The sequence below is a fragment of the Aspergillus melleus genome (assembly GCF_016097325.1).
Source record: "Aspergillus melleus strain CBS 546.65 chromosome Unknown contig4, whole genome shotgun sequence".
NCBI classification, from domain to species: Eukaryota; Fungi; Ascomycota; class Eurotiomycetes; order Eurotiales; family Aspergillaceae; genus Aspergillus; species Aspergillus melleus.
This window is the reverse complement of record NW_025763373.1, coordinates 4,552,946-4,578,726: the sequence shown is the minus strand read 5'-3', so window position 1 is coordinate 4,578,726 and position 25,781 is coordinate 4,552,946. Positions and strand designations below refer to the sequence as shown.

Sequence of the window (25,781 nt, the reverse complement as noted above, 5' to 3'; positions counted from 1 at the left end):
GATGACCGATCATGGCCTGATTAGGCAATGGGTGCTGCATTCAGAGCATTGGCAACAGGGATGACAACATGAGCTCAACGATCCAGACCGACGGTGGACCTGGAGACTGTACACCGTAGTGTCATATTCAGTAGGATTTCCATCGATGTCCCCGGGAAAGATAGCCGGCCAAAGTGCCTGGTGCCTGATGGCCTTGTTGTCTGGGGTGTATGCTCTGTTTGCACCCTTTGTTGACGCCATGGCCGGGATAGGCCTAGCGCCGTCCAGCTCAACGGGAACAACTCCGGCCAACACAGACACACTGTGAAGTATATGAGGTTACCAGATTAGTAAATAGCAATAGAAAAGCCCTCCTGAATCTTTGCAGTTCTACACATTTCCTTGATCCACATGCTGGCTGCTCGCTCGGATTGATCGGTCCCAATTAAAAATGGCACCAGCGAAATAAGCACTTGCCAAGAAAAGGTTAACCGAAGAGCCTGGAGATGAAACGCCCCAACTATTACAAGTGGGTTCTAGAGTCTAGATGAGCACGCAGCCTGCTGCGTGATTTACATGGAATTATACATCTGCCACAGTCAAGTGACAACGCAAGTCATGTACAAGGCGCAAAGATAGTACAAGTGCACACAAGAACGCTCAATTCAACCGTAAAGTGATATCACAAAAAAGTGCCAAAACACGTTAGAGCCGCTCAACGCCAATCGTCTATGGAACTATCTAACAGATTCTACCGCTGCGATCGCTGCGATCGTCGAGTGGACTGTCGTCGGAGAATCGAGTCGCCATTGGTTCGAGCATCCATGCCCGATGTTGTGCCATTGTCCTGCCGGTCGGTCGACGGCATCTGGCTGAAGCTGGAGGTCCGTCGGCGCACGCGTCGCTCGGCGTCGGTAATTTCATCTTGATGCAAATGCTCGGACGGGAGAAGAATGGCCCGATCCAAGGTATAGGGCAAGCCACGATGGCGGCCACGAATTTGCATGGCGATAATGACCAATTTTGACAGGGTTCGGAATTGACTGGCAAAAGAGGCATTGACACCCGGGTAGCCAAGAGACATCCCAACCGTACCGTAGGCGGAGACCACTTCAAAGAGGACCGACCAGATTTGAAAGTTATACTGATCCGTGCGCTGTAGACGGTCCCCCTCGACAATGGTGATGATGAACAGCCCCAGGAACACGTACCAAAGATCGAAACTGAGTTGTCGTCGCAAGTGAGTTCCAATATAGCTGGGCGCAGTCTGATTGTCATCATCATCCTCTTCCGGGTCGGCATACACGCCCAAACTCTTTTCCTCATACACATTGGTTCGTCGCAGGGAAATGGCGATCGGAAAAACAGAGATATACATCATGATCAAATATGACACCTGCACGGCAGGATGGATCTCGGACAAAGATACGACCGAAAACCCAGCGGTTCGAGTGCAGGCTGCCTGAAACAACCCGTCTAAAATGCGAATACCAACGGGAAGACGGGTGACAGTGGGATCGTTCAGATCCAGGATGATGAAGAATATCAAATCGATCCCGTTCAAGGCAATCAAAATCGCAAACAACCACCAGGTAGCATTGCGAGGGAAAAGAAGAGTGAAGCAGCGACGAGGATGATCCAGCAGGAACCTCAATTCTTCCCAGAGAGGGCTTTCCTTGCGGGTGAATTTGGACAACATCCAGATTATCAGTCGAAGCATACAAGGGAAACCTGTATTACCAATGATGATCAGGAACGTCAAAAGCAGCAAGGGGAAGATGGCGTCCTGGAACGACATCATCGAATCGGGCGTGATAGAAAAACCGACATCGTTGAAGGACGATGCGGCGGTGAAGATCGCCCACCACGGTCGGCCCTGGCCGATCTGGGTCACCGCGGAGCCCCAATGCGTGGTCATAATCCATCCCACGAGGCAGACAATTCCCAGAACATGAAACAAAACGTAGTACGACATCAAGACAACTGCCAGTGTTTTCAGCGCGCGATATTCAATACCACCCAGCTCGTCGCGTTGCTCTTCGGTCAAGTCAACAAAGTTGGAGTTGCGGGCGACCGTAGCGTTCCAGCTGAGGTACGGAAGCGTGTTTCGGTCTCGTTCCTGCGTCAACGAGCGGTATACGCTGGTAAGGGTAGGTCTCCGGGTGGTTGTACGTTGCAATGGCGACGGATCGTTGACATCCTTCGTTTCATGCATCGTTGGGCGGGTGTCAAGTCGCGGGAAAGTCGAGTTTCTTGTCCTAGTCCGCACCATGTCCGGCTCGTTGATAGTGATGTGCGGTGCGCCTAAAGGTCCCACCCGATCTCCCTCCTCCGAATGCCGGTCGTCTGCCTCGTCACGACCGTTGGTCCGAGGTGATGGAACCTCCTGGATCTCCTGATCCTCAAGCACCTGGGGCACGCCGCCACGATCGTATTCCCTCGGGCTCGGGATACGCAACGCTCCGGTATTCTTCCGCTGGTTCTCTAGAAACGCGATATGCTGGTCAGGACTTAGCTGAGTGGGAAACCGGAGGCTTCCTAGACCAAAACCCAGTCTGCCTCTTTGTCCGTTCTCCTCGTCCTCCGAAACGCTCTCGTCTTTGCCGGCACCCGAGGCAGAACCCGAGTCGCTGATTTCTGGGGAAGGGGGTTGCTCCTGAGGTTTTTCGCCAGTATTTTCCTGGGTGTTGCGCATCACGACAATTGAGCGGTTCCCCACGCCATTCTCCTCCCTGTTATACGCCTCAGGATCCTTGTCCTCGGTGATGGTGCGCAATCGGGACCGGGTGTGACGCAACGCTCGGGCGTCTCGAACGACATGTTGGAACCGTTTTTCAAACCAATACAGTCGCACAAAGACCAACATGGTATGAATGAAGATCGGGGTGGTCAACATAGACACAAAATACAAGATGACTTGCTGGTAGGTGAACAACAGGTTGAAATCAACGGTGTTGAGCCCGCTCTGGGTGGCCGCACCCGCAGAGAAGAAGAGAGCATCGATGTAGTCGAGATTACTACCGGGATAGATGATGACGGACGTAACCAGGCTGATGAAGATGATGTAGGTGTAATGGAGGAAGATGAAATTCAAATGAACATCCTTGAGCAACGGAATGCGGGACTTGATGTCCGCCGCTGAGCGAAGAAAAGCGGAAAACATCCTGACAATGGAAGCGAGAGCACGCGGCCCCCCGCTATACCGCCGATCCGAACCGTTTGGAATGCAGGCCGATCGAGTATCGTCAAGAAGCCGAACGTCCGACGCGAGGGGTAGGGTAGGAAGGAGGCAGCGAGTTCCAAAGGTGACTGGAGATCGAGATTCGGGGTAACAATCAGCCCGCGCGTGCAACGGCGGCCTTATTGTTCGCACAACGAGGGTCAAAGTTCAAAGGAATGTCCGCCGATCGCAGTCTCCCGGAGAATAGGACACGATGATCGTGCAGAAGGTAGCACGAATGCAAGATGGGACAGCCACGGTTAGCCTCTAGACATTGCCCAGCGACATTTTAAGGAAGCAAGGGCTCGAGACAATAGCATGCTGGAGATGAAGATGGATGCAGAAGATCGAGTCGATTATAAGGCTGGCTGGCCGTAGCGGGACCCAGGAGAACGAACGACGGGGGATGCCGATGAACTGTCCTCCGATTCAAGTGCGAAGTGGATTTGCCAGGTGAGTTGAAGGGAAGATGCAGTTAGGGAGAGAGAAAAAAACACAAGCAAAGCTAAAAAGTGGAAATTCGCGAGAAAAAGCAACGAGCAGCGGCGAGACAGAAAAAGCAACGGGGGGGAATCCCTCATGGGTCAATCCGAGTCTTGGCACCGCTTTAGTCCTCAGGCAGCGACGCTCGGCTGCATTACCGCTTTCTGCCCCGATCGCCCACTTCATTTCGATTTCCCGCATGCATCTTCGCCCTCTCTCTTGCACAGACGCTCTACATGCAGTCATCTCACCGACGCCAGTCCCCTGTCGAGTCAAATCCTTCTGCCCTTGGACGGTGGCGGTGCTGTCCCACCCGATACGCCACCTGGTCGGTCTGAGTCTGGATCGTGCCGAGACGCCCTTGCAAAGTCTGAGTCTGACTCTGACGCTTGGAGTCGCTTGGATGCGCTCTGAGTCTGTTCATCTGTTGTTGCCTGTTCCAACTTCCACTCTCTGATGTCCGCGGGTTGCGACCGGTGTCAAAACTATGGGCCAATCATGACAGACGTAACCGTATCCATAACCTGATCCATCTCCATTGAGCATCAGGGACACGAGGAAGCTAGCGACCTAGGAGTCGGAGCTTAAGTGGGGACGGTTCAATTAAACTACGAGACACCGTCGGTCTAAATTTTCGGGCATTCTGCACCTTCTTGGCTGCCTAATTAGGGGTCAGTGATTTGACATCACAAGGAGTACGGAGTATTACCGATTGCTGCGATTACCTGCAATCATCTCTCCTATTATACCATATTTGATCAAATGAATAACATACTCATCTGTCAGAGCGTACTGCATGGTCAAGATCCGGCATACATATAACTGTGTTGTGATTTCTCATTTGTAGTTTTGATCGGCCACTCCAAGATATATTCCGAGTACCTCAGCATCATTCAATTTCATCATGCACAAGACATTTCGCTATGTTAACTTGAAATCCACAACAACACCTCGAAAACACCGACTGAAATATCGAATCAGATACCCTCCTTGAAAGACATGCAGTAAATTCAGTGGTCCTCAGTAGCTCGACCAAGACTCATACCAACCTGAACGTCAACGGCAATTGCATTGCGACTTAATTTCAGCAGATCCTCATCGAACTGAATTCGACCCTTCTGGAATGCCACGATAATCGATGACCCTCCATATTGAAAGATCCCTAACTCGTCCCCTTTGCGAATCGTGCTCCCTGGCTGCTGATACTGCTCATGGATCCTACACCGTACACCCTGTTAGTAACCCGCGATAAACAACAAGAAGAAGGATCCAGCATACCTCACAGAACCCACCTCCGTAGCCCCAATCGCAGCAAACAGCACATCCCCGAACCGCTCACTCTCAATAACCACATAATCACGCGTATTCCTCGTCAAAATATCCACCTTACTTCTAATCGCGAACGGATCCACATCATAATAATCTCCCGGCATCGCTCTATACTGCTTCACGACCCCGGTCACCGGACTATGATAACGATGATAATCCTGCGGCGACAACCGGAAACTCGCGACGGGACCGTCGGCAAATTGCGTCCCCAACGCCTTATCCATGACCAAATTGCTAATGGAGAACCGATCGCCCTTGATCCAGAGTTTCTTGCTTTCTGTGACGGTTTCATACGCCACAAGACGCGAGTCCGCGACGACCACGGCGCTAGCAGGATCATCCTGCTCGTGAATCGGTCGACTACCGGGTGCGTGTGCGCGGGTGAAGAAATCCTCAAAGGTCGGGTAGGCGGCGAGATCGGAGGGCTCGAATTGGGTCATGTCGATGTGGTAGAAGTCGACGAATTCTTTGATTCGGCGGCGAGAGGCTGGGGTGCTTTCTCTTCGTCCTGGTGTGGGTTAGATGTAGTCGATTCCATAGCAAAGAATGTATGAGGTTGGCATGCCTTCTTCGATGGCTCGGTTGTGCATGTATAGGCGCATCACGTGGGTGGTGTCAATCCATTCTGTTAACGGGTTGAATAGCAACAGCAGTTTCAATTTCTTGAGAAGCGGTTGCTGCTCGCGGAGTTCTTTTCCGGTCTGGTGATATCTGTTCAGCTTGTGTGGTGGGAGGCCTGTCACGCTGCTCACCTTGCGATCTACGGTCAACCATCCTATCTCTCGATTTTGGACCTAGAAGTATCAACAACCATGCTGCAAGTTGGATATATTCAAGCAGTAAACTAACCATATGGATCCATGAAAGGAAGTAATCGGCTATCGAATGGAAGAAACTGAGGATACCCATGTTGAGCTGATATCTCGGCCAGTCAACACTAGCGATGTTTTGGGATTACCCGGACCTGAGATGAAGGTCTACAACCAAATAATGGAAAAAGATATTAGAACGTGATGTCACTATTAGAGAGATGGGCTTTTCATATTATAACGGATTGTCCCATAGCCCTTCGTGATAGAATTGACTAAATCGGAGAATGTCGTATATGGGATTCCCTCACCATGACGTCACCATTGGGCTGCATACAACCCGTCGGAGGATATACCACAAATGAGAAGCTCCCATGCTATTTACAACAATAAATTCGGAAATAGCGACAAATTATCTTTGATTGCATTATCATGTTCATCTGATATTCATAATACACTAGGTCGTAGTATCACAGATAGATAGAGTAGGCAGCGAGAGAATAAATGCCTCTCCTACCATATTAACCGAACAGAAACAATCTGACCAAATCCACACATTATCGCGCCATTAGATCATTTAGAGACGGTCGTTATCATCTAGTTGCCCCCTAGTCCGAGAGTGTCCTTAACCTTCTGTCCACTGTAGAATAACACTGTTAGCGCTGCTGGACACTCCCCTCTCTCGTAGGTAGATAGAAAAAGATGACTCACACAGTCTGCGAGCTGCTGCCATGGGCCTGGTTGTCCGATTCGCCACGAACACTGTCAAAAGCGCGCTGCGTGGTGGACTTATCCTGGTTGGGCTGACCGGCACCGAAGATCCGGTCCGAGGTATCAGTGAAGGTCTCGGAGATCTTGTCGGCGGTGGACTTTTGCGACTCGGGCGTGAGCTTCTCTTGCGCCTCTGTTGTAAGGGAAGGATATGTTAGATCATTGTATCTTCAAAGTGCGATGTAGTTGATGGGTGCTTGCAGGACATACTGGTGGAGAAATCCTTGCGGCCGGTGTCAGACATCGTTGTGGTTGTTTGAAGAAGTTGGTAAGACTTGGTTTGTGTTTAAATGAAAAAAATTGGTTTCTTGTGAATGCTTGTGAGATTGAGCATGATATTAAGAAAGAGACTCGAGGGCTCACTTGGCTTTTTATAAGTGTAGACGTCAACTATAAACGGCGAAAGTCTTGGCTTACGCCCCTACGTCATCGACAATTACATCACCAAGTAGCATTACCGATATCCCACGTCATGTTAATTTCCGCATAACATCAATTTAGGTCATGGATAATTTTCCTGGGCATATTGGAGGGCTGCATAGCCTTGGAAATTATTCCCTGATTGGAGGCTAGATGCGCGGCACAGGTTGTAGTATGCAGAACATAATCTTGTAGTTATTGGAGTCTTTACACATTTGATCATATTATAGGAAGATAATAATTACTATTGTGAATAATGGTAACCTTATGCTCCAAGCTACAAGCAAGAATAGTACCTTCCCAGGGTGACGATGCAGCAAGTTCTATCGATGCCAACAAACCATTGCTCAAGAGACAGCGCTAAGCATTCTACAGGGGGGTTGCAGTACTTCCTTTCACTATCACTACCTATCTTAATCTACCTAACTCATTTTAATTTCCCTGTTCCTTGCTGCATATTACTGCACCTCCCCCCTCGATCCAGTGAGCAAGACAGCATTCACGTGGAGGAAGATAGACCGAGGAACAATTGTATCTTCCGTAGCCTGTCCGCGGATGATTCCTTCGCGGGCTTCACTATGAATTCTCTCATAGATGCCCGGGCCACTATCACACATAGATCGATGATTTATGTGACTGCTGTCGAATTAGTTAGCCTTATAAAAATCTCTGACCACACTTGGTGTCACAGGCTTCGTCGCGAGCGTTTCTTGAGCCCATATTTGAGGGTGTTACTGGCGGGTTAACTAATATCAGATTAAACAACGGCTTCTTGCGGAGATTCCTCGGTACAGGGGTACAAAAGGTCAAGACAGGGACTTTTATTCCGAGATGTTTGCGGCTTTGTAGAAAGCCCCTCTCGAGTTTTGTACCCGGTGGTGTAGTTTCGATAACCAGTACCCGCATAGGGCTTTTTCATTTCTCAGGATACAACGGGGATCTCGATGGCCAGAATTCACATTTCGTAAGAATCAACAGAGAAATCCTGATCAATTTCTAATAATACTGTATCAATCTCAAGCTCTGAGGCCTGGACTGTCTCTGATTTGCGAAATGAGCTCATGGAGAACGTGTTGACTATGACGTCGATCACATGCAGAAAATACTCATAGTCGTTCATGTGGAGATAGAGCCTGTTTTAATGACAAAAGACTCAATGTTGGGACTGGGTGCTTGGATTAGTATTAGTGACGAACGAGAACTAGTTGATAGAGGCGACATGTCAGGCCTATGAGGTGACAATGACACTATTTCTATGCAAGAGGCTGCATGACTAAATGGAGATTGTCATTGGCATCATGAATCTAATACGCCCATCGTGGAGTCATACAACGGGGAGAGAACTTTCTATCAAGCGCCCCAACAGTCACTAGTAGTATCCAACATGGACTATTCACTATACTCCAGGTCCTACCTGTCAAAGCACGACCGAGACACGAACTGAGAAATGCCCTCTCTATCTACACAGAACCCAACAACCTATATACACCACCCAACAAATCCCCTAAATCCGATACCCATAATGCCACCCCTCCCTCCCCAAATCCTCTCTCACCTTATAATTCTCCTCTGCCAGCCTCACCAACCCCATATCCACATCCACAGTGAGCACACCTTCCTCGGGACCCATCTTCCCAACAGCTCCGAGCGGAGGAACATGCACGCCCGACAGACCCAGGAACTTGGCCTCGCTGTCCTCAGCGGAGGACGCAGCGTTAGCGAAGACCACGGCACAGGTGTTTTCGAAACAGCGCGCCGTGAGCATTGATTCGAGGAGAAGGGTTTCGCAGTGTGGGTTTGCTGCTAGGAGGGCGGGGGAGGCGTCGAGTTTTGTCCCTTTTCATGCAGTTAACAACAACCCACTTATCTTCTTCGTCGAGCCAATTGGCAAAGTCGACCACCGAGCGGGATCTGAACACAAAGAGAGTAAGGGACGAACTCACAATAAGTCGGCACAACAACCACCTCCGCGCCCCTGATAACCAATTCCCGAAACGCCTCCGGAAACGCCAAATCCCAACAAATTAGCAACCCGACCTTCCCTATGGGCGTATCAAGCACCTCATGGCGCTCGTCGAGCCCCGAGGAAGTCAAATACGGGCGTTCCGGATGCCAGATGTTTTTCTTACGGTAGGAGCCGAGAATGGACCCGTCGGCCGAGATGAAGTACGCGGTGTTGTAGAGCCGGTCACCGTGTTTCTCGACGATAGTTCCGGGCACGAGACAGATTTGGAGTTCGCGGGCGAGGGACTGGTAGGTTGATAGGTAGGTTTGGGTGGTGGATGCTTGTGTCGCGTAGAGAGGGGAGGTGGGGGTGAAGCCGTTGAGATGGTATCTGTGTTTCTTAGTTAGTGGGGTTGTTTTTGATGGATTGGGGGAGATGGGTACTCGGGAAGAACGATCAGTTCGGCGCCTTGTGATGCGGCTTCGCGGATGTATTGGCACGCTCTTTTGTGGTTGTATTCGACGTCGAGGTCCTATGTCGAGGTTAGATGATTCACTAAGCGATGAGTATTCGTTGAGGTAAGAATGGCTGGAAAACGAACTTTGATATGCCATTGAGCGACAGCGATGCGCTTTGTTGGTGCCATTCTTGTTAGGTGGTGACAGGTACAAACTACTGAGGATGTACAAAGGAATGATGAGATGGAGATAGCTTTAAGAGTATCGTGGGGAGTTGGAGTAGATCGTATCAAGTGGGTCGACGGAATTGGAGTAGTGTGGAGGTTGAAGTATTGCGGTCGAATTTTGTTCATCTTTATCATCTATCATCCCGGTTATCTGCGGCGTGCTTTTCCTTCACGGTTCATGGATTGTTAATTTTGATTTCGTATATAGTCTTCGTCATATAAAATTGTTACGGCGGCTGGGAAGGAGAATTATTATCCTTGGACCCCCTTTCATTACAACATGGAATGAACTCCAATTAGCAATATTATGCATTTCAATATCTCTAGATTCACGAACACGTCAAGTGAGCGAGAAATCCATTATTTATATACACATCCCCCTTCACTTTATGTACCAGCACAAGTCAAGCTCCCCATGCAATCAATCCTCAACTCCCTTAAAAGTTAAAGGTGTGGGCATTGATGTTGATAGTATCGACCTTAAAGGTCTTGTTATCCTCAGTGTTCAGGCCAGTCGAATCGGCGTTGTTGAGGCCAAGGGTGCCGGCGAAGGTAGAGTCGGCGGCGTTCAGGATGATGGTAGTGTCGACGTACTCTGCTCGAATTAGCAATTATCCAATATCCCGATCATCCCGGTATGGTTTAAGGTAAACTAGAAGGTGAAACATACTGTGGGCAGCGACCTTGCTCTTAGAGGCGTTATCCTGGGCCTCGACGGCGGTGCCCCAGCCCTGGGCTTGACCGGAGCCTTGAATGTGTTAGTACAGTACATATATCGTGGAATCAGAAATCGGGGAGGATTTGACGACTTACTGGTCGACAAGGTGGAGACGACTTCGCCGTTGATGGAAACCGTCTGGTCGTACTTGCTGGTCTCATCGTTGAACTTGTCTATTCGCTTGGTTAGCTGATGTCGATTTGGAGAGTTGGTGGAAGAGACGTACAGTGCATCTTGACCTCGTCACCTGCAGAGGCAGGGACCTGCTTGCCGCCGAGCTGTTCACCTATTAATTCTGTTAGCTATGTACAGTAAATACGACAATTTTGCAAAGAACGTATATTACCCTGAAGGGTGCTAGCCCAAGTGCACCACTGTCCCTCCTTGGCGCCGCAGTTGCTTCATAGTGTCAGTTCCGCTTCATGATCCGCAAGTATTGCAATTATGAGAGCTCACGCGTTAGGGTCCGAGAACGAAACGGCAAGGGCCTGGATCAGATCACCACCGCTAGTACCCATACCAGGCCACAGAGCGAGACGGTCCTCCTGGGGGCTGGGAGCCTCGGGGAGAACCAAAGTCGTGACAGCCTCACGGATCCATGACTGGGTAGGGCCAAGAGAGAAGGCAGGGCCGAATTCGATGCTCTCCTGGGCGTTAACGAGACCGACAGCGGCGAGGGCGGCGAGGGCAGCGAAGCTATGCATGTTGGGCGGTAGAAGTGAGGGGATTTCGACTGAGGAACTGGTTAGGGATAAACTGACGAGAAGTCCGAGGGGAACAACCTTAAGTTATATAACAACCAGTTCAAACGCGGAGAGAATCCGATCTACCCTGTCTGAAGCCCATATTTCTCCGTCCATACGATTCAGGGCCATTTAATCTCCGGGACAATGGTGTAGTTCAGGGGACGGGAGGGTTGTTTCACCTCGGAGGTTGGTCCGCCCTAGTGTCATTCCTATACACGGTGGATCCACCAATGTTTGGGATTGAGCCATGGGTGGGTTTGCCAGGGTAGGGTACCTAAGTGGACTGCAGTTTTGCGTTATAAAGTAGTGCTTATATCGGCAGAGTAAGAAAATCCTTTTTGATAGATGCAGCTGTTTTGGAGTAAGTACCTTGCCGGACAAACGTTGCTTGAACCACATACTTCATGCTTAAAGGGAGAGGACAACGCAATGTCTCTATTCCTAAGCTGATCTTTTGATAAAAGTGCAATTCTCCTCCCAATGAGCTTATCTCTATTCACGGATAGCTTAGATACCAGCAAGTGGTGGATATGGGCTGATTCCAAGACAGCCAAGCTTCATGGGTTCGCTGCTTACCGGGTCCACAGTTACCCAGGAGTGCTTAAATTAACATGTTTTAGTTCATACCTTGAAATTGCAAGTATAACCCGCTGCATCAAGCCTTGTTGGCTACAGGTTAGTGGACAGTTTGCTACTCCGGACTAGTATCACCGTTTCTTAAACTGATGCTAACATGGTCCAGCTACCCATTGGAAATTGTGCTGTTCCAGAACTTGACGGCGGTATTCTACCAAAAACACTAAGAATAATCTATTCTAGGAGTGAGGGATATAAAAATCATTACAATGCCTCCTATTTCTATTCATGTCATGATCCCCGTTCCATAACCCCATCAGCTTAAGTGAACAGCCCTATGCCAGTCCAGACTGTGGGTCTGTAAGTTAGCAATCAACTGCCCTAAATTACCCTAATATATCTTTCATAAATGATTGATGAAGCGCAAATAAAATGATTCTACTAGCTAGATAGCCCTCACCGATGTCCTTCTATCCCCTTTCACCACACGCTAAAACCCGTCCCTTGTCCGGATGTTGACACGAAACATACGTAGACAACGCAAAGCTAATAAACAATTGCAATTACTTTCTATAAAATAGCATCAAAAAAAAAAAGTCATAGTAACTAGGTACTATACACGAAGAAGAAGACACAGGACAGACAAGCATGCGAAGCAAACTGCCACGCCGAGCTAAGTAAGCTACTAGTTAAAAAGGAACTGTATTCTAGGTAGACGTTGAAAGAAAAAAGTGACTCGAAAAGAAGAAGAATAAACACCATGATCAAACCACAAAACAATCATTATGATAGGCGATACAAATTCGTGATATGAGATCTTGACAACCCAAGCCAACCTGACATCCGAAAGAGAAAATAGAGAAAAGAAAGGAAAGGCAGGGCAGGGCAGGGCAGAGAAAAGACAAAGAACAAATCGTGTCATGTCATGTTGTGTTGTGGTATGGTATGGAAGGGCTCGGAACTGCGTAGCGCAAAGGAACAGATGAATAAGGAAACTTTAGATACGTAACTCTCGCGCGTGAGATGAAACAACTTCCCTCCCAAAAATAATCAGCCAAGAACTAGACTTGCGCTGGTTTAAAAACCGGAAACCATTCTTGTCTTTTCAAATGAGATGTAGAGGTAGGTGGGGGGAAGAAGTCTGGCCTGGCATCTATTGCACTTGGCTGACAATCTCGCTGGCACGAGACAGACTTTCCACCATTTGCTGGCACTCCTTTCGTCGCCGAATTGTGTAGTCGCTTTCCTTCAGCAGGTCATCCAGTTCGCTGTTGCGGTACATGTTCTCGAGAAGCTCGCGCTGCATCTCATCCTTGGAGAATCTGAAAGGTCATTAGCATAACATAAGAGTGGGATGAACCTCGGAACATACTGGACAAGGGTATACATGATGGCCTTGGGGACCATATCGATCATAGTACGCTTGACGATGTTGTAATAGGACGTAATGAGCAGCTCTGTTTCGCGTTAGTGACCGCCATAACTCATATACCTCTGTTATACGTACTGATCACCTCAACTTCCGTGCTCTCACGCTCAGACAGCGAGGCCGACGCCTTCAAAACGGGGGGAGGAGGCTCCATAGCCGCCATCTTCTTCTTGTTCTTCGAAGCCCAGAAACTACCGAAGAAGCCAGAGCCGCTGCTGGTGTCCTGAGTAAGGTCCACCGACGGGCTGTTAGCGCGAGGAGGAAGCGGCTTGCCGGTCTTCGGGTCGACCTGGGTAGGCTTGCTGGCTTGCTGGCGCTCATTGACGATGGTCATAGCCTGCTCTGTCAGTATCTGGTGGTAAATTCTCGGTATTATCTGGAACTTACACGTTGACCGTTGAGGAAATCAGGGTGACCAGTGTTGACGTAGCAGGCCTCCATCGAGATCAAGTCATGCACAATCTTGTTAGTCGGTTCCATACACTTCTTAAAGAAGCCGATGACAACCGCATGGAACTTCTCCTTCAACATAGGGTACCTGCGGAACAGCTGCTTGTTCAGAAGCTGACCCAAAATGCGCACAAGCTCGTCGTAGACCAGCGAGATACATTTCAAGCTGGGTTCCTCTAGTCGCTTGATCTGCTGCTTGACGATCAACTCGAAAGCGGTGGTACCAACGAACAGCGCGGGCGAAGAACCGGACGAGTTGTACAGGATGGTGCGGATGTCAATATCCTTGACATTGTCAAAAGGATCGACCGCTTTGATACCGTTGGAGTAGAGTTCGTGGAATACGAAGCTGATACGAGCACCACCCGACAGCTCCATGCTCGAAAGCTCCTGGTTGTTACCCTCCAAGACCGTGCGGTATTCGTTGCTGAACTCCGTGATGATGTTCAAAACGATGTTGGCGCTGTTACCGAGCAACGAGTCACCTAGCTGCGACAATTCCGAGGTGTATTTTTGGAGGGAGGACGAGATACGGGCCTTGATGTCGGGCAAGGTTTGCTTGATGTGCATCATCAGGATCTACCAACAGTCAGTCAACGTCTCCAGAGCTCCTAGTTTCAAACCGGAGGACGCACCAAGTTCAGCTTCCGGGCCAGATACGGCGTTCCGCAGTACGACGACTTATTCCGATACGCTTTATGTCCCTCGAAGAAGTTCTTCTCGTGCTCCAAGGCGTAGGCGATGGGTCGCTTGTTCTCAATGTCCCGCTGACCACGATTGACCACCGGCACGTATCCCAGGCGCAGAGGGATAATCCTGCCCGCAAGAATATCCACCACATCGGTTCCCTCGTCCATCAGATCCACCTTGGTCAACACACCGATGGTGCGCTGACCCTCCGGGTCGACCTCACGTGCCAACTTCAACCCGTCGGAGTTGGCCAGATCCTGGTTGGCCGAGGTGACGGCCAGGATGATCGCGTTGGGCTTGCTGATGTACTTCAAGACCATGTCGCGGATTTGCTTCTCGATATCCTTGGGCTGATCGCCCACCGGCACCTTGGTCAGACCGGGCAGATCGACCAGGGTGAGGGTCAGGACGTTGGGCGAGTAGATGCGCAGGTTGATGGGGGCGGGCGAGATTCCGGCATTGCGACCGACCTTCTGCTCCGTCTCGCGCACAATCTCCTCGCGAATTTTGTTGAAATCGTGGAACTTCTGACCGGGGATGTGGAGGAACTCGCCGTACTCGTCCAGGTTGGCCTCCTTATCCGTCGTTTCCAGCTTCTCCTCCTGAGCACCGTTCGTTTGCGCACTCCGAGGGGGTCTGTTGATCAACTGCAGAATGAGAGGTCGTCGAGTGACAATGCCGGATCCACGGGGGAGGCTGTTGGCAAGAACCCCCTGGTTAGCCTCTTGTTCTCCACACCACATTTTACATGCATCCACAGGAACCCTTACAAATCGCGACCGACTATGTTTTCCAAAACCGAACTCTTACCGCTAGACTGCGAACCAACGACGGCGATTTGGGGCAGATCGATGGGGTTGTGAACCTAAAAAGGGAACAAGCGGTGTCAGTCAAGTCTCCGACGGAGGGGCTGTGGGAAACAGGCCACTGCATTTTCAATAACAGAAGAACAACTTACCCCGACTGTCGCAAAGACATCCTGCAGCTTATTGACCAGCGAGATCAAGCTAGGATCGTTCACATTTATGCTGCTCACGAGTCAGAACGGCGGCACTCAACACGAGGGACCAGGGGGTAGGGGAGAGAGCGCACGAGAGGCTAGTCGGGCTTGCCATGGCAGGCGACAGATCCAGGAAGCGAGTATACAGCGAATTGGAGAAAGAAAAGAGGAGAGAGAAAGAAGAAGAAAGAGAAGGGTTATATGAAGAGAGGATGAACCCAGCGGGAATCCGGCGTGCGGAGGGAGCAAGTAGCAGATTAGCGTAGAGTCGGAGTGGAGGAAGAGAAGGCGGGAAGGTCGAGAGGAACGGCCAAGTGTAGACTTTCGCTTCCGTTGCACTTCTGGGCCTTGCCTAGCCGCAGTCACTTCAGTCAACTTGTCCGCTACTAGCTAACTACCACGTTGGACAGGGGTTTATGGAAGGTCTAGGTAGCATTATTATTTACAAGGGTCACAAACCCCCATTCGGTGCCCATGACTCCTAATCTATGTTTGTTAGGCAGCCTCCATCGGACACGGACGCGTCATGTGCTTTTGGCCACCCAAAGCGGCCAAACAATGCTGCCTGAACCACCATTATATCCTCATGGGTGTCTTGGATCTACTCAACAATGACGAGATCAATTCATTCAAACATGGCAAAATAACTACAAGACGAAAATGGGAATTTGCTATGCTACAGGCTCTCGACAAAAACAACTGCGCCCGTCTGCGCTCACTCATCCGATACCGAGGCAAAGCGCTCCGACATGTTCTGCAGGACTTTCTCGTACTGTAGAAATTAGTATGGATCCAGGATATTGGACGGGGGTGGGATGTGTCAAGACGTACCTTCTCCGTGATGGCCGCCTCGTCATCCGGCACTTCGAACTTCATGCTGCGCAGGGAAGTCTGGATGTCGGAAGTGGCGTCGCGCACCTTGGACCAGTTCTGGCCCTGCGCGATGGCCTTCTGGGCTTCGTCGTGGTAGCCCATAAACGCCTTCATCATGTATTCCGTCTTCCACAGAGGACAGAACTGGTCGTAGTCACTGTAACCGTTTTGCTGCAGGAAGTCGTCCTTCACCATGGCGGCCACGTCGAGGGTGATCTTGTCCGAATCACCCAGGGCCGCCTTTCCGACCAGCTGCACGACCTGGTCCAGATCCTCGGATTTGGTCAAGAGTTCTCGGATGCTCTCACGCAGGCGCGGGAAGTCGGGGTGGTGCTTCTCGTAGTACTTGTCTAAGACGGTGGTGTATTTACTGTAAGACATCGAGGTGTTGATCGACGGGAAGTGCTTTCGCTGGGCCAGCTTCTTGTCCAGACCCCAGAAGACCTGTACGATACCCAGCGTACTGGTGGTGACGGGATCCGAGAAGTCACCACCCGGAGGACTGACGGCAGCGACAATACTAACACTGCCGTTTCTCTCGGGGCTTCCCAGAGCCAGACTCTTTCCGGCACGTTCGTAGAAGGAGGCCAGCTTGGCACCCAGGTAGGCGGGGAAACCTTGATCAGCAGGCATCTCTCCCAGACGACCCGAAATCTCACGCAACGCCTCGGCCCAGCGAGAACTAGAGTCCGCCATCATCGCCACGTTCTTGCCCTGGTCACGGAAGTATTCGGCGATGGTGATACCGGTGTAGATGGAGGCTTCACGAGCAGCGACGGGCATGTTGGAGGTGTTGGCGATCAGGCAGGTACGCTTCATGATGGGCTCTTTGCGACCGTTGATCTCGATGGAAAGCTAGAAGCCAAGTCAGTACGGGAACCAAGTCCTCAATGCCGAAAAGCGTAGTCTCACCTCCGGGAAATCCATCAACACTTCGGCCATCTCGTTACCACGCTCACCACATCCGACGTAGACGATGATATCACTGTTGGAGAATTTGGACACACTCTGCGAAATGACGGTCTTGCCGCATCCGAACGCACCGGGGATACAGACGGTACCACCCTGCACACTGGGGAAGAGAGAGTCCAGCACACGCTGACCGACGATGAAGGGAGCGTCGGAGGACAGCTTGTCGTTCACCGGGCGCGGCACACGGACGGGCCAGGTCTGCATCATTCCGTGCTCGGTCTTCTTGCCATCGAACTCGATCTCCAACAGCTTCTCCTCGACAGTGTAGCTTCCGGCTTCGGCGATCCGAGTGATGGTACCGCGCGCACGGGGTGGGAGGAGGATTTTGTGTTCGTTGAGCAAGCTGTTCTCGAACACGGTACCCCAGATGTCACCTCCTGTGATGTGGTCGCCCACCTTGTACTGACCCGGCGTGAAATCCCATTTCTTCTCGCGATCCAGCGCATTCACTGTGATTCCACGGGGGATGTAGATACCTCCGGACTGGTCGGAGATGGCCTTCAGGGGTCGCTGAATACCGTCGTAGATTGTTTCCATCAAGCCGGGACCGAGCTCGACCGAAAGGGGCTTACCCGTCCTCGTGACGGGATCGCCGACCGTTACACCATCTGAAGGCGTGCATGTGTCAGTTGATATGAAGCTTCCTGAAAGCGATCGAGGGGGGTGGTGCGGAGGGTACCCGTTTCTTCGTAAACCTGGATGGTGGCCTTATCGGCATCGATACGGATGACTTCACCGACAAGCATGTCATGACCAACTCGACACTACAGTCGCATAACATAGTTAGCGAGAAGGTCGCCAGACGGCACAAGGTCGCGGGGTTTCATTGCTGAGGTGGAGGGAATGGGTGACATACCAACTCGTACATAGCACAACCGATCATGTTCTCGGCCACGACGACGGGACCGGAGACGGAGAAAACAGCGCCATGGGCTGCCTCGCCGGCGTCAGCGGCTCTCTTGGATGAGGCCATAGTGTGTGAAACAGGAGGGTGGATGGGGACAGTGGAAAGGGAGGTGGAGGGAGAGGAGTCGTCGGAGCTGTAAGTGCTGGCGGTGCTGGGGAAGGTGGGCGAAACGGGGATGGGCGGTGGCAGGTGGTCGGGCCCGGGCGGTGATGACGACCTCGATCCGTTGGCTTCTCTTTCCTGCTGTTGCTGCTGCTGTTGCTCAACACCCTGACTGGCAATCAGATCCAGCAAGGAGGGGCGGGATTTCAGTCGACGCACTCCCAAGCCTAACATGCGGATTACAGTAATAATGATTGGGAGGAGAGTTCAGCCAAAATGTCCAATCTGGTCTGACTGCCTTGGAGGGTTACTCAGCCCGGCTGCTAGTTAACTACCGATAGTCGCTCGTCCACCTTGCCGGTCTTGGTCGATCGTGACCTTTTTGATGAATTATTGTCGGACTGACGGTAGTTCTTGATTGATTGAATTTCTCCGACGATTGCCTGAACATGTTCAAAGGGCCAATACCAATATTGACGGCATCTCCACCTGGTCATGGCGCAGCGGTCAAAGGCGGCGAGATTAAATATTCCGAGACGATAAATGAGTCTCTAAAAGAAAGTCATTATGGAGGGTTGTCTCTGAATACGGCCAACATTATTGTTACAGCGAAATGTGGTGAGAATATAGAAGCAGCTCGCCTCTATATCTAGAACCACTGCATCGACAAGCTTGCCCCTGAGAGCGCCAGATTTCAATCATGCCATTTCTACCAACGTCGGCCTGGTCTACGGAAGGTTTTCCATGGTCCCTTGGGCCCTCCGAGTGCTGGTGGCAGTCCGAACGACAGCTGCCTAAATGTCTTCCTGGTGGACGCAGTGCCTAACTGAACCCCGACTTCCTCGATCTGGAGGTATCGGAGCCTCCCTCAACGAGGACACGGACTCATCGCAGGACGAATTACCTGGCAGAGAGCGGACTCAGACCCTGAAGTACACACTGATCATAGGCAATGAACGAAGTAGCTGATGGGTGGCCCTGGTCGCGTCCTATTCCATAATAACATGGCGCGTGGCAGTCAGGTTCCCGATAGACACGAGTATTCAGACAAGAGTTCTAGTTCATATTCATGACGCCTAATAACAGCGGACAGTTTGGTCATCGCGTCATTCTGTCAATAAGTTTGCGCGCTACGGATCATCATGAGGAGCTACCGATATCAGAACCGGTGTTCGCTATCTACCGGAACCCCCTGAGTCAACCTTCACACCCTCAAGGAATTAAGACTGTCACATTCTCCAAAGGACTCACACAAAAATCGCAACTAGCGAATGCATCGAATGAATCTGCCCATGTGTCAGTGAGCGATGATCATTGCGGATCCGTCCAATCTTCATCGTTTCCCCGCACGACACAACGGCCTGGGATCCGGTTCACATGCCCTGGGACGGTGCTACACAAATAGGAATGGGACGATGAACTACCTCGTTCCATGGCTTCTCTCTGGCTTCGGCTGCTCCCATCACCATGGTGTTCCCTCGTCACTGTGCTCATGCGAGCAGGGGTGATGGGGGTTATGCTATGTCTATAAACCCTCGATTTGCCCAGCCGATGGTTTGTTGTGTAGGGTATTGTTTCTTTAGACAATATTGACTTCTTGTTTTTTCCTGCGGAGTTATACACTTTTTGGTTGTGGTCTATACGGAGGTTTTCTACTGCAAAGATGGCTGAAACCACGCCCAATCATAAGAGAAATGATCTTTGCCACTACTGGGGTTACTCGTTTCGCTGGACGGACCTCCATACCTCTCCAGAGCAGCTCCGGCCCAAGATGTTCACGTACGACAAGCTAGCCGATGAATGTCTCGAGCGTCTGGACGAGATCTCGCCGCCCAAGAGTGCTCCTCGCCCATCAACTGCGCCACCAGAGGCATCAAAAGGGCCGAAGAGGGACCTGTACTCTTTGCTTGAGGAGCATGCAAAAGAGGATCCTAAGCTCGACCAGCTGTGGACTGAGATCAACACCGTCCCGGAGTGGGTGGACTGGGACCAGATCAAAAGAGGACAGGAAGTGTTTTTTCGCTACGGGCTACCGATACTCAATGTGGTGAGTAGATAGTTCACGGGACTGGCTGACTATATGGGCCGTTGCTAATATGGGGCTCTGGTATAGCTGAGCTTCGAAAGCCTCCTGGGCGGCATGTTAGTATTCCCCAGATATACTCAGTTACAGTTGACCAAGTCAACTAACATAAGCAGGGGCTCCGGCCGCGTTGTCGAGACGTTAACCCGCACAGGCGGGTTCTCCGCAGACGTAGTGCGGCGCCGACTCCTCGAAACCCTCCAGCACGTCCTCCAAGTATCTCTATCCCTCGAGTCCATGAAACCCGGCGGCGACGGACACATCTCGTCCGTCCGGGTACGACTCCTCCACGCATCGGTTCGCTCCCGAATCCTCAAGCTCGTCCAGCAGCGCCCGGAATACTACAACGTCGAAGAAAACGGCATCCCCATCAGCGACCTCGACTGCATGGCCACCATCAACACCTTCTCGACGAGCGTCATCTGGCTTGGCCTCCCACGCCAAGGCATCTTTCTCCGCGACGGGGAAATCAACGACTATCTCGCCCTGTGGCGTCTCGTCGCATACTACATGGGAACACCGACGGAGCCGTTCCGCTCGCCAGCAACCGGTCGCGCGATGATGGAGTCGCTACTCGTGTCAGAGATCAACCCGACAGACGTGGGGAAGATCCTGGCGCAGAATATCATCCTCGGGTTGGAGAATACGGCGCCGACGTACGCGTCTAAGGAGTTCATGGAAGCGATGGCCAGACACCTGAATGGGCATATGTTGTCCGATCGGCTGGATCTGCCGCGTCCGAATTGGTACTATCAGGCGCTGATCTATGGGTATTGTTTCGTTGTGATGGGCGTTTGTTATGGGTTGAGGTTGTTTCCGGGGTTGGATCAGACGTTTATTGCTGTATGACCCCTTCTTCACCCCCCTCTTGTACTTGCACTTCCTTTCCCTTTTTCACCTTTCCCTTGCTTGTTAAACACGCATATATAATGCTTGCTAATAACCCATCCAGTTCCGTCGCAGACTCTACTATACCCTCATCACCGACAAAACAGAAGGACTAGGCGGCGAATCATTCTTCGAGTTCAAGTACGTGCCGTTCTACACGCGCACCACGAAACTGGGGAAACGGAAACAGATCAAAGCGACACAGTACGGGATCGAACATCTAGCGCAGCTGGGTCTTTTGGCTGGTCTCGTGGCTGTGGTGACGTTGTTTTGCGGAACGGTTTTTGGTGTGAGGATGTTGGCAGCTGGGGTGTTTGTTTAGTTGTTTAGTGGGGCTACGCTAGTCAATAAGACGTAGATGGGTGGAAGGAAAAGGGCAGTAGAAGTTGAATTGTAGAGATATAGTTCATGCTACAAGTACCTACAGTAGGGGCGGTTTAGAGACAAAGTCATTCACCGTTAATTATACTCCACCAATTAGTTTCACCTGACATTATCTTGGAGATCTAATGATTGATCTCCAAAATTTATTCTACTACACTTAAAACTTCTCGCGTGTTCATCGTCGTTATGACAGTACCCCAAACCAAGATAAATCCGGATCATCGTCATCGCCACTATGACGACACCCCAACAAGAACCAAAAGAAATCGAAAATAAAACCATCATCAAACAATAGTAAATCCAAACATTATCCCACGAAACCGCATCCCACCCCGATATATAAAATAAACCTCCCCTATACAGTCCCCAAACAAACAATCAGAACCCACAAAATGGACAAAGGGGTCATCGTCCCCCTCCTCGGCGCCCTCCAAGCATGCGTCTCGGTACTGCTCACAATGTCCTTTGGCGCCGCGGCGCAACGACTCCGACTGATCCAGAAATCCTCCATTGACGATGTCGCCGCGCTGGGTATGAAACTGCTTCTTCCGGCGCTTATTATCACGCATCTTGGGGAACAGTTGGAGTTGGGGAATTTGGCGAATTATGGACCTGTTCTTGGTACGTTCACCATCTCTTTTCTATTTTCCTATTCATTGAATAGATTCCTATCTACTTGGCGAGCAGTGGGCCTCTCCACGCGAAAACCGCAAGCTAAACGCTAACTCCCCCCCGTCCGTACAGCATGGTCAATAATCTACACCAGCATCTCAATCGGGCTCGCGTACGCGATCTCTAAGATGCTGAAACTCCCCGCATGGGTCATCCCCGCATGCGCATTCAACAACACGACCTCGCTACCACTGCTCCTGCTCCAGAGCCTCGAAAGCGTGGGCAGTTTGAAGTTGATCATCGAGGACGGGGATACGGAATCTGATGCGATTGCGCGCGCGCAGAGCTATTTCATTCTTTGTGCTGTGGTTAGTAATACGATTGGGTATGCGGTGGGGCCGAAGATATTGAAGGAAGGGGATCAGGATGTGGATGAGCAGGAAGATGATGGTGAAGGTGATGCCGTGAGCGAGGACGAGGGACGGTATCACCACCGCTATCCCGGCGGAGATGAGGAGACGTCTTTGCTCCCTAGGCGAGGGCGGACGAAGCGGGAGCATGGGCTGAGCTTGAGGCTGAAGAACTGGATGTCCAAAGCCTCGGTGTCGCTACGTCGCGTGGGCCAGGAGATCCTGGCGCCGTTCAAGTCGCCGGTCACGGATGTGGCGATCGGGTGTACGTTGTTAGGCGCGGTATTGGGGCTCGTGCCGCAATTGCATAAGGCGTTCTTTGCGTCCTACGAGGACGGTGGAATCTTCAATGCGTGGTTGACGTCTAGCGTGAAGAATATAGGCAAGTTGTTCACGACCTTGCAGATATTCGTGGTGGGGTGTAAGCTCGGAGTCAGCTTTGAGCAGATGCGAGGCCGTGGTGGTGGTGGTTCGGGCCGAACGCCGTTCAAGGCCGTTGCGACGATATTTGTCGTGCGGTTGGTGTTGTGGCCGGCGTGAGTATCACCTAAGTTTCTTGTTAGGGGAATAGTTACAGCTAATGAAAATAGACTGAGTATCTCGCTGATCTACCTCCTGGCGAGACGGACGGGTCTGGTTCAATCGGATCCCATCCTTTGGTTCAGTCTGATGCTGATGCCGGCCGGTCCGCCGGCGCTGGTCATTTCGGGGCTGGCGGAGTTGGCGAGGGTATCGCAGGAGGAGAAGATGGCCATTGCGAAGACGTTGACAGTAAGTAGCCCACCTTGTCAAGTTGCAACAGGCTAACTAGTATAGATTATGTACGCCTTGTCGCCGTTCATCTGTTTCAGCATCACGGGAGCGCTCAAGGCGTCGCAGGCAGTGCGAGAGTATAAAAGCGCCATGTGAATACAAATAGAGAAGACGATTCGATTCGAGACATAGTCTCGGTGTGTTAATTTAGATCATAAACTGCTAAGAATCATCACGAATCCAGCATCATTTGTGTACAGTACAATACTCCTACTCATTCACTTCATTCTCATCCTATTCGTAAATTGCATCATTCATTTTCAGTTCATTTCCATTTCCACAATCAACTCCATCGTCGAATTTGATGTACTCCGTAGAATGGGGGGCAATTACTTCTGTAAGGGCAACGGATTAGCCTCGTGCGCATTCCAGCGATTCCAAGGGCAGAGAGACTTACGCCACATCCCTTGCAGGTACAGCTGCTACCGCAGGTGCAGTTCTGAGGACCGGAGCAGCCACAGGTGTTACCGCTGCTGCAATCGCAAGCCATGACGTAGGATTTGTAGTGAGGTATGAGGTTGTTCTGAAGTTGTCTTGAGGCTGTATTGAGGGTGATTGATTAACACCGTGAAGATGGTTGAAAGAAGAAAGTCAGACGGGACGTCCGCCGAAGATATAAGGAGATGTGGGGAAGCAGGAAGCATCATCATGAGGTCAGATCCCCGCCATTCGGTGTAACTTTCGTTTCTTCAGGTCGCTCAACATTCTAGATTTCGGATGCTTGAAGAGATCATGGTTAAGTCATGTAGTCGACCGTTACTTGTAGTGACACTGACACTACTCCATATTATACTAGGTAGACGGACCTCCGTCGGAAGTTCGGACCCATTCGGAAATGGCTCGGCACCCCCGAAACGGACGATTGCGGAAGTACCCGAGTCCTTCCAACTCCCCTTGGGTATGCATCAGACCGTACCTAACACCCCTATCTGCCCTTCTTATTGCGGGGATTGAATCGATCGGGTTTCAACTTTCAAGGGGTTTTGTCCGGGATGGTCGTGATAGTCCACCTGGACCTGCTTCACTGGTACCAGATGGCCGGGTCTCCACCGTTGACGTGGGTTTCAGGGCTTCGTTTCGAGACGAGCTTGCCTTTTTCTTTCATCTTCTTTCTCGATCGCTTGAGCTTGGGCTTCGTATATCAGTCACCAGACAATGAAGGGGAATGGTAGGTCAATAATTCATGATGTCTACTGTCCTGAATACCGGACCACAATGGCCCTGTCGAAGCAGGTGATGCGTTGATCTCCCTCGAATACCCGTTTCCCCTGGCGAGTCAGCCTACAATCAGTTTCTCCTTGTTATCCTTGAATTCAGATTGGCGTAGGGACCAGTCATCTGCCAGGAGAATCCAGATGATCGAATCGTATTGCGTGTTGGCGAGGTATTCATAGTCCGTAGTCGGAGTCGTTGACCGCCCAGTGTGTTTGCTAGAAACGCCTGTTTTCTTAACTGTATAATTATTGCTCACACAGACCTCTTGCTGAGTTCCCTTGGTGAATTTGTTTATGTAGGGCCTAGAGGGATTTAAAATGAGCTTTGTAGTGAGCGCTGTTGAGACTTGAGACTGTTGAGACCGTTGATCTTCCCGTGTATGTAAATAGTTACGAGGTAGAGAGAAGCACCGGGATGACGCAGAAGGATGAAGGAGTAATGGAATGGGCAGGAGAGCAACCAAGAAAAAGAAAGGACCAGATCAAAAAGCAAGACATTCCGATATTTCAAACAGTCCAGGTTCACTAAGGAGATAACGTGCCCAAGGCCTGACGTGACTCGCCCCACGGCGTATAAGTGAAGACTTCCCCTAAGGTAACCTCGTCTTTCCTAACGAGCTCTCAATTCTCCCCTCGCAGATTCCCTCCGTCTGCTCTCCTTCTCTCTTTTCTGCTCTCTCTCTCTCCCTTCTTTCTCCACAAAAACCCTCTTTATCTGCTGTTATTATTTTTCTCTACAGTTTGCACAAAACCTCAAGCTTTCCCTTGTACTTACTCCCTCCCCACCCCTCCACATCGACCTCCGTTGGCGCCTTCCCCGAACCTCAGTCACCTTTACTCCGATAAGAACCTCTCCTCTCCGCCCGTGCATTCCTGGGGCGTTTTCTTCGACTATCAATCAACCCCCCTACCCCAACTTATCATTTACCTCCCCCTCCTCTCTCTCACCGACATCTATCTCTCTCAGTAATAAACGCAAGCACCCCCCCAAAAAATACTATTTCGCCTCTTTCGTTCCGACCATTGGCAGACTTACAGACCTCTGACGAGCTCTCAACAATCTAATCCCCGAGCTTCTTCGGCGAGCATCACAGTGACCCGCCGCTCTTAATAGATCTGCTCCCCTGGTTCTTCTACAGAGCCAGGTGAACGGGCAGATCTACAAAGCCTTCGAGCTGGCAAACGATTCACCCACCTATACACCCTCCGCCGCTCCCGACCACCCCAACCCTCCTATCCCCTCCCGACCTTCCTCATCCCGACCGAACAGCTC

General features: G+C 50.9%; 10 protein-coding genes across 10 annotated transcripts; 2 read left to right on the top strand and 8 right to left on the bottom strand.

The window, feature by feature from the left end:
* Positions 1–730: 730 nt before the first annotated feature.
* On the bottom strand, positions 731–3,142 carry TRK1_1 (potassium ion transporter; the record flags this gene model as incomplete). The annotated part of the gene is made up of 1 exon (XM_046090076.1): positions 731–3,142. One exon carries the CDS (start codon positions 3,140–3,142, stop codon positions 731–733), a length of 2,412 nt encoding a protein of 803 aa, XP_045946048.1.
* Positions 3,143–4,917: 1,775 nt separating this feature from the next.
* Positions 4,918–5,451, bottom strand: LDX57_008351 (putative phosphatidylserine decarboxylase; the record flags this gene model as incomplete). Its single annotated transcript, XM_046090075.1, has 1 exon — positions 4,918–5,451. The coding sequence occupies one exon, from the start codon at positions 5,449–5,451 to the stop codon at positions 4,918–4,920; it is 534 nt and encodes a 177-aa protein (XP_045946047.1).
* Positions 5,452–6,223: 772 nt separating this feature from the next.
* LDX57_008350 (heat shock 9/12 family protein) lies at positions 6,224–7,020 on the bottom strand. The gene is made up of 3 exons (XM_046090074.1): positions 6,802–7,020; positions 6,532–6,724; positions 6,224–6,460 (listed from the first exon to the last, which is right to left on the bottom strand). Exons 1-3 carry the CDS (start codon positions 6,833–6,835, stop codon positions 6,418–6,420), a joined length of 270 nt encoding a protein of 89 aa, XP_045946046.1. The 5' UTR covers positions 6,836–7,020; the 3' UTR covers positions 6,224–6,417.
* A 1,495-nt stretch (positions 7,021–8,515) lies between these two features.
* LDX57_008349 (carbon-nitrogen hydrolase family protein) lies at positions 8,516–9,602 on the bottom strand (the record flags this gene model as incomplete). The annotated part of the gene is made up of 4 exons (XM_046090073.1): positions 8,516–8,847; positions 8,955–9,346; positions 9,400–9,488; positions 9,558–9,602. 4 exons carry the CDS (start codon positions 9,600–9,602, stop codon positions 8,516–8,518), a joined length of 858 nt encoding a protein of 285 aa, XP_045946045.1.
* Positions 9,603–10,078: 476 nt separating this feature from the next.
* Positions 10,079–11,063, bottom strand: LDX57_008348 (uncharacterized protein; the record flags this gene model as incomplete). Its single annotated transcript, XM_046090072.1, has 6 exons — positions 10,079–10,236; positions 10,312–10,389; positions 10,455–10,532; positions 10,586–10,645; positions 10,706–10,758; positions 10,816–11,063. 6 exons carry the CDS (start codon positions 11,061–11,063, stop codon positions 10,079–10,081), a joined length of 675 nt encoding a protein of 224 aa, XP_045946044.1.
* Positions 11,064–12,834: 1,771 nt separating this feature from the next.
* VPS1_2 (dynamin family protein) lies at positions 12,835–14,993 on the bottom strand (the record flags this gene model as incomplete). Its single annotated transcript, XM_046090071.1, has 5 exons — positions 12,835–13,003; positions 13,054–13,138; positions 13,189–13,447; positions 13,498–14,139; positions 14,196–14,993. 5 exons carry the CDS (start codon positions 14,991–14,993, stop codon positions 12,835–12,837), a joined length of 1,953 nt encoding a protein of 650 aa, XP_045946043.1.
* Positions 14,994–15,016: 23 nt separating this feature from the next.
* VPS1_1 (vacuolar protein sorting-associated protein 1) lies at positions 15,017–15,365 on the bottom strand (the record flags this gene model as incomplete). The annotated part of the gene is made up of 3 exons (XM_046090070.1): positions 15,017–15,115; positions 15,209–15,278; positions 15,343–15,365. The coding sequence occupies 3 exons, from the start codon at positions 15,363–15,365 to the stop codon at positions 15,017–15,019; spliced, it is 192 nt and encodes a 63-aa protein (XP_045946042.1).
* Positions 15,366–15,965: 600 nt separating this feature from the next.
* On the bottom strand, positions 15,966–18,338 carry VMA1 (H(+)-transporting V1 sector ATPase subunit A; the record flags this gene model as incomplete). The annotated part of the gene is made up of 5 exons (XM_046090069.1): positions 15,966–16,022; positions 16,082–16,978; positions 17,036–17,703; positions 17,775–17,859; positions 17,952–18,338. The coding sequence occupies 5 exons, from the start codon at positions 18,336–18,338 to the stop codon at positions 15,966–15,968; spliced, it is 2,094 nt and encodes a 697-aa protein (XP_045946041.1).
* A 1,429-nt stretch (positions 18,339–19,767) lies between these two features.
* On the top strand, positions 19,768–21,397 carry LDX57_008344 (oxygenase MpaB family protein; the record flags this gene model as incomplete). The annotated part of the gene is made up of 4 exons (XM_046090068.1): positions 19,768–20,151; positions 20,218–20,246; positions 20,304–21,030; positions 21,140–21,397. The coding sequence occupies 4 exons, from the start codon at positions 19,768–19,770 to the stop codon at positions 21,395–21,397; spliced, it is 1,398 nt and encodes a 465-aa protein (XP_045946040.1).
* Positions 21,398–21,851: 454 nt separating this feature from the next.
* Positions 21,852–23,390, top strand: LDX57_008343 (Auxin Efflux Carrier superfamily; the record flags this gene model as incomplete). Its single annotated transcript, XM_046090067.1, has 4 exons — positions 21,852–22,080; positions 22,204–23,017; positions 23,072–23,252; positions 23,298–23,390. 4 exons carry the CDS (start codon positions 21,852–21,854, stop codon positions 23,388–23,390), a joined length of 1,317 nt encoding a protein of 438 aa, XP_045946039.1.
* Positions 23,391–25,781: the final 2,391 nt, after the last annotated feature.

Bases quoted from the DNA above. Each gene is read 5' to 3' on its own strand.
- LDX57_008350 (XM_046090074.1), bottom strand. From the start codon at position 6,835: ATGTCTGACACCGGCCGCAAGGATTTCTCCACCA. The intron at 6,725-6,801 runs GTATGTCCTGCA...CCCTTACAACAG, and splicing joins CCGCAAGGATTTCTCCACCA to AGGCGCAAGAGAAGCTCACG. The intron at 6,461-6,531 runs GTGAGTCATCTT...GTTATTCTACAG, and splicing joins GGCAGCAGCTCGCAGACTGT to TGGACAGAAGGTTAAGGACA.